The sequence below is a fragment of the Alligator sinensis genome, unplaced genomic scaffold (genome assembly GCF_000455745.1).
Source record: "Alligator sinensis unplaced genomic scaffold, ASM45574v1 scaffold73_1, whole genome shotgun sequence".
Classification (NCBI taxonomy): domain Eukaryota; kingdom Metazoa; phylum Chordata; order Crocodylia; family Alligatoridae; genus Alligator; species Alligator sinensis.
In genome coordinates, this window is record NW_005841838.1 from 4,693,035 (window position 1) to 4,700,191 (window position 7,157).

The window sequence follows — 7,157 nt, forward strand, 5'->3', positions numbered from 1 at the left end:
AGAGCAAAGTGGGCCGGGGGGGGGGGGGGGGGGGGCTGGCTCCCCACTGCTGTGTGCACCCTTGGGGAGGGAGGTATGGGGGGATGCGTGTCCCCCCAGGTTTGTGCAGAGGGCGGGGAGGGATGCGGGTTATCTGCTGTGGGCTCATTGCTCCGTGCCCTGTTGTCCTCCCCAGCAGGTGGGAAAGCTGGGTGCCACTGCTGGGAGCCCCACGCCAGCCAGGCCACCACCACAAGGCACCCTCTGCCTGCCCAGCAGCAGCAAAGGGCACAACTCAACACCACTGCTGCTGACATGGGGCTCCTGGCAGCAGCACTAAGCCTCCCCCACACCCTTCTGAGGTGGGTCCCCCTGAGCCCACAGCAGGCAACCTGCATCCTCCCACAGGCCCCACTCCAGCCATACTGCTTGTGGAGGGAGAGAAGAGAGGTGTTGATCTTGTCTGCATCATTTTTGGGGTCACAAAAATTTTCCAATGTTTAAATGGGATCATGCTGGGGAAAAGGTTGGGAAGCACTGGGCTAGAGGATGCCGGCCAAAAAGTTGGCCCCTACTATTCCAGAACACAGCTTGCCTTTTTTTTTTTTTTTTTTTTTGCTTACAAAGGTATCGTTGCTATGTCTAACAGAAAAAGAGTTCTTTCCAGGATACATCATAGGCTTAACTGTCTCCATATATCCAGATATGAGTGCAAAATGCAAAGATTTACACCAGGAAGATTTCTTATCCTTAGTATCAGGTAAGATAAATTAAATCAAATAACTACCCTAATGCACACTAAGTTGGAATTACATTAAAAAATAAGAATTTGACCTAAAAGGACTTCTAAAATTGTGGCCTTCATGGAACTTCTAGAAATAAATAATGCAACAGCAAACTATGCACTTAAGACCTTTTCCCTGACAGGTCAGCATGAGATAAGAAAAAGAGCGTTAGGCTAAACTCTGAACTTTCAGCCTTCCATAAATTTAAGTCAAACCAACAACATTAAATATTTTCACAAATACATACTTCCAAGAAGTACTATTTCATTTTCAATAGATACTGTTCTGTTTGGAGGACCAGTCTGACTAGACAAAAAAACCCCAACGAAATTAGATTATCAAATCATGAAAAGTATGTTATTCAACTGTACAAAGTAAACAGTAAAAGTCTCATAAAAATGGGCATAAAGGTTATCATTTTGTGGATCTGCCTGTTTAAAGTGTTAACCCATATTATTTTCTACAGCCTTTAACCCACATATGTACAACATGCTCATGTCACGTTCTGTTAAGTCCTTTTAATGACTGCAGGACTTCAGTATTCATTGCACAGGTCAACACTGTACTACCATTTAAGTGTGGCCTCCATAATGAGGAGTAAAGAATTCAACTGTAAGAGACAACCTGATTGCGATGAGATGAATTCTAACTGGATATCACCAAAACATGAACTGTTAACCAGAGGCACAATCAGAGCTTAGGTTTTCAGTTAAACAAAGTTTTTACTTTCATAGTCTCAAATAAAAACTTATAAGTCAAACTTTAAAAATGCAGTAATGCCTGCCTGCAACAACAGACGCCCTGAAGCCGTGGTTAGGAGGGGGTTATGTATTAATTCTTCAATAATCTCATTTGACCTATGAAATGTTATTATTAACTTTAACCACTTCCTTGCTGACCACTTTACCAGAAAGAATGAGTAACGTACAGGAAGAAAAACCAACTGGTCCAAAAACCGGACAGAGATGCACACAGAGACAAAAAAAAACAAAACACGCAAAACGAAATAGAGTAAGGAGCCTTTAGAAAAGAAGGTAACAAAGGGCAAAAGTACCGGTGTTCATTCAGCACTGAACCATACCAAATCTGACAAGCTACTGAACATCTAGTACGTAATGACAACTAAAGTGTTTAGTTGCTACATAAGAAACAAGTACCACCACTGAGGTCTGTGCAAGCCTCCCACTGACCAGCAAGCATTTCACCACAGGGCAACCGAACAATGTAGTTCTAACTTTTTTACTCTGATCCAGACCACAGAAAGTGGGCTAGCAGTGAAGGAGACAGACAATATCGCTAAGGTAAATCATATCCCACGTGCCTCTTGCAGATGGCGCTCTTGGGACAAGAACAAGCCAGTCCAAAACTGATTCTTGCTCAAAGCAATACATAAAAGGGTTGCATGTACCATGAGTTTGGGAGCCCAAGACTTCCACTTCCATTAACACACAAAATTTCAACATGAGAAACAGGAAGTCTAGAGCTCTTCACAGGCAGAACGTTATCCTTATCAAGAAGCTTACCAGCCTCCCAGTCCCATTAGACACTTCATCTATGAACTAGTCAATTTTCAGATATTTTTAAAATGCTTGTTTGCTCTCTTCCCTTTAAGTAAACTCCCATCACATCAGGACCTCATTTTTCGGAGCTAACCACCTGACAAACTACCAGCTCCCTTTTCTTTCCCATCAGTCTGCTTTCAACTTATCTGCCAGCCATTCTTCCTCCCATTCAAATCCATCCCCTCTTCATCATCCCTCTCTTCTGTGCCAAACCACTCCCCCATAAACCGAAACAAACAAGCACACAGTTACTAAGACATGTGCCAACCACACTGATTTCATTTGTACGTGGTATTCCTTTCACCCAGCCTTCATCTGTCTGCCTGCTGTTCAAAGCAGATAGCATGGTTTATTCACAATTGGAAAACAGCTAGTAAACTTTGGCACTACCACAATGCAGAGAACAAATACACTTTGCTCAGCTTGAGCATTTTGTATTTAACAGTACTATGCCATTTTTTCATCGTGTTACAGACATGGTAGTGTTGTTCCAATAATTGGGAGTTATTTATTTGTTAGTACTGCTACCAGCTTTAGCTCCTCCTTCCAAAGCAAAAACCTAAAAGTTAGTGGAACATAATGAAGCACTCCCTAAAGTGGATTAAAAGTATAAAGCTAGTGAAAAAGATTTTCTCTAGAGATTATTTATTCAATTTATTTAATATCGTTTCTTACCTGCCCATTTTGCTTATTTGTTAGAAATGCGCAGTTTTCAACTGACTATTTAAACATTCAATCAATTATATACTGGCAGTCTGCCTTCCCAGTTTAGACGGAAAGCCTTTGCTCTTACTAAGTTTATATAACAGCCACCCATATACTGGGGTCCCAAACTGTTGTGGTCCCTAGACACTAGTGCAATAAGAATCAATGACAATACACTAGAATAACATTCATACAATGCAGAAAATATAGGCAGTGCATTAGGAAGTGCTATTATTGGTCTATCATTTTCTGCGTGTTACAATTGCAACACTTAAGAGGCACTGCAGGTTTCCGAGACTCTGATAAAAGCCTTTGCTTTGGAGCTGTTCATATTTAATCCTAAAACAAACCAAATTCTTTCAGAACTATAAACTGTAAAGCTAGAGAATAGAGACAAGTACCTCATAATTTGAGAGGAAATCTAGTAATTTTGATCGAGACGAGATGTAGAGAAGTGGTGTCATCACCCGGCGAACAAACTTTTCAATATAAACAGCACTCATAGGGCCTTTGTATTCAATTGGTCCAAAACTAGTACCAAAAAAAATAATAATACATTAAGACTTAAATTAACAAATGAAGGAGTCCCTCCTGGGGATGGCAAGGCTGGGACTGTTACACAGCCAGCATACTCAGTCCCCAGGGAATGGAGGGCACTCCTTGTGTTGATGAACAGTATCTTCTACAACTGACAAAAGCAGTGTTGTCAGATCAGAAAAAAGTTCAATTCAGAATTTCTCAGCTGAAGCAACAATTCCAATGCAGTGCTACTGTTGTACGGGTTGCAATGTGGTAAATGGAAAATTAAGACAGCCTCTGAGTCCTATTGAAAAAAGTGGATGAAGAAGGGCAAAATTACCCTATGTTCTAGTTAGCATACAGATAGATAGGCTTTTCTGTTTGGTCCATACATATCAAATTGATGCACATAACTGGAATAATACAGACCTGAAAAAATATCCCTGAAGAAAGTAACTTTTAGAGTAGCAGCGTTTGCACTTGTCTATCACCCTAGCAAGAAGAAGGTATTAAGTAGGCTTTTACAAGTGACCTTTGTTAACTGTCAGTTGACAACAACTTATTTTATTTTGCCATATGATATTAAGTTTCTCAAAAGAAAAAAAAGCATTAGATGCAGTAGAGAGATACCAGTTAAAAGTATGTAGTGTAATCTTTACTTTTTTTTTTTTTCATTCCATTGTAGAAATTTGTCAGAACCTTGATTCATTTTTTAAAACAATTTTCTATAATACATAAACATAATACAATGAGAAACGTTAAATCTGCACTTAAAAATACAATCTATTCAAACAGATTGAATCAATACTCTAGAGCCACACCACTGGATCATGTCATTTGATACTCTGGTATTACTACAAATCTCTAGATTGTTAGCAACATGCATTGTATCAACAGCCAGGAACAAAATTATGTCAGAAAAAAAAAAAGAAAGATGGAAAATATGACTTTGCATGCACAGTACACAATATTAGAGGTTTAATGTCTCATGAGTTGGGGGAAGCATTTCTCCTCTACATGGCCTAAATAATTCAAATATATCATTCAAGAACAACTTGCAAACTGATGTGGATTTTCTGTTTGTTTATAAATACAAACATTTTAGATTAAAAGAAAGCTTAAAAGAAAGAAGAAATACTACATGAATAGGAATCATGTTGGGGAAACATATGTCTGAGCTCAGACAGAATTTGAGCTGGCCTGAATTCAGACAAACTGGAATAATTATATTAGTTACAATTCTCACCTTCTATTATTTAGGCACAACTTTGTATGTGGTCACTCCATCAGCTTAAATTGTATTTTTTTATAACTTGTTTGTGTTGACAAATTTACAGACTAAAGAAACAGTTTTAAACTGATGTACTTCCCTACAAGATTTTTCATTGAAATCATTGTATTGGTTATATATCTATTTAAATCATCAGTGCAATTTCCATATCTAGACTAGTCGAAAATGTTAGCTAATTGGAAAGATTAGTAAACATATGTGCACATCCCAAACCTACAACCCCATTCCAGTGTTGCACAATCTAAGAAGATTAGGCAGCCACCCTCAGAAGAAATGCAGGACTAGGAGAAATGGTGCAGGTTTTTAAAGAGTCACAGGCATAAACACACATGGGAGACTGCACAGCATCTACCTCCCATGTACTGAGCAGAAGCTGTGTTCAATATCCTGTTTTCAAATTTAAAAAAAAAGATATAGAAAGATCCTCAACTTCTGCACATTACACACACTGGTATAGTCCCAATGCACAAACAGACTTAAGCACCTGCTTAAATCCAATTAGCTTCAATGGTTCTTAAGCCAGAAGCATACCAGAGTCCGCACCATAAGCAGCTGGGGCAGCAGCAACAGCATCTGCCGTTCTTGTGCCCCTTCTGAGTAGCTGCCCAGAGCTAGTGTCCCAGGCACCCACTGCTGCCTTAAGTATATATTTAAAGATTAGCATAAACAAGGGGACTATGTGATGCACATGATGCAATGTGAATTGGGACCATGTAATACAAACCACCTTTGTAGAAAACACAAAATATTAAAAACACAAATAATCATGCAAGTCCAAATTCTCTGATCCTCATCAGAGTCAAACCTCCCATTAATTAAAAAATAACCAGAATTTTGTTTAAAGACAAAGAAATGGACAGGATTAGGTCTAAGTAACTAATTAAGAAAATGAAGTACACATCTCTGAAGAGGGCCTGCCAGCATTAGACCTCTGCCCCATTTATGCCCTTACATCTATGAGGATTATAAAGAGAATTGAAGTGGTACAGAAGCCTAGAGCTAGCTATCTGGCCAGGGATGAATCTCTTCTCTTACCAGTGCATAACAAGCTGCAAGCATGACACTTCTAATACATTTTTATTTAAACAGTATCGCCATCTACCAAAGCAATTTAGAATCCAAACTAATTGCACTTGCATAACTTACCTCCGATGGTACAAATATATCACAGGAAAATAAAAGAAGTGTTTTTGTTTCCTGCATTTCCCCTGGTTCCACCAGCAGTTAACTGCCACGAAAAGCACCTGCAGAACAGAAAGAGTTCTCTAATGAGGACAAGATGCATCATCTTGATTTTTTCTCCTCTTCTGCCATTTCCCCACTGGCTTCTTTTCTTCCATATTGGGCTCTCCCTTCACTTTTCCCATTCAGCTTAATTTATGACCACCTAACCAGACCCAGCAAAAAAAATCCAAAAAACAGAAACAAAGCCTGCAGAATTAACATGTCATCTGCTGCCAACACATTGTTTACTTTTCTTATGTGTTAAATCTCTTCCCCCATCTATTCGCCTATCTGTTTAGACTGTAAGATCTATGAGGCCCCATTGATCTGCTACTCTGTATACTGCCTAGAAAAATGAGAAACCTTTCCTGGTTGGTTAACAGTACTATAGAAACATAACGATTATCATTAAACTGTGTTAAAATAAAGAGTTATTGCCAAATCCAAAATGGATACGACATAATTTTCTATTCTTTTCTGAAAATGCTGTGTTCTTGTGTGAATGACAAGCCTGAATCTTTTAAAAGAGCCAAATCCAATGACTGGAGAAAAAAGAATAGGTAGCATACAGTGCTGATATATAAAAAAATGCAAAAGCAGTAGACTACTATCCATATAAAACACAGAAATTGTATACAACGAATCAGAATTGCATCTATAAACCTCCCCACAAGCAGATGAAATAAGCCATTTGAAACTTGTATGATGTAATAACCTATTTAGTGTGTCATAGTTTCTTTTCTTTTTTTTCTTTTTTTTTTTTTTTTTAAAGTAAACAAGTGCTAAGTGTCTCGGACGGCCAGAGCCGACTCAAGTTGCGTTAGAAATTGGTCGTACGTTAGGGCGGGCTGGTGAATGGAGAGGCAGACACAACTTATTGGTTGCAAAAAACTTTACGCACGCCGCTTGCAATCACGACGCAGGTGGTCCGGTCGTCTGAACAACCACGCAAGTTGTTCCAGCTGGCGGGGCCCAAGCCAGTTAATCCGTCTGCAATTCGAAGCCGGCGGGGAAAGGGGTACGTCTGGGATTGCGCTCAGCGACAGGAAGAAAGATCGATAGGTGATCAGTCTATCGATCGGCAGCCGCAAG

At 39.4% G+C, this 7,157-nt stretch overlaps 1 protein-coding gene across 3 annotated transcripts in view; it reads right to left on the minus strand.

Moving 5' to 3' along the window:
- Positions 1-7,157, minus strand: part of TXNDC11 (thioredoxin domain containing 11) — a 114,408-nt gene that overhangs the window by 88,585 nt on the left and 18,666 nt on the right. The window contains exons 3-4 of one of the 3 annotated variants that reach the window (XM_006015519.3): positions 5,988-6,085; positions 3,433-3,562 (exon numbers count right to left, since the gene is read on the minus strand). In XM_006015519.3, the coding sequence (XP_006015581.1) occupies positions 3,433-3,562; positions 5,988-6,085 (228 nt within the window). Of the gene's footprint in view, positions 1-3,432; positions 3,563-3,979; positions 6,888-7,157 lie in introns of those variants that run through there. The other 2 variants (XM_025203356.1, XM_025203353.1) reach the window with 2 other exon arrangements.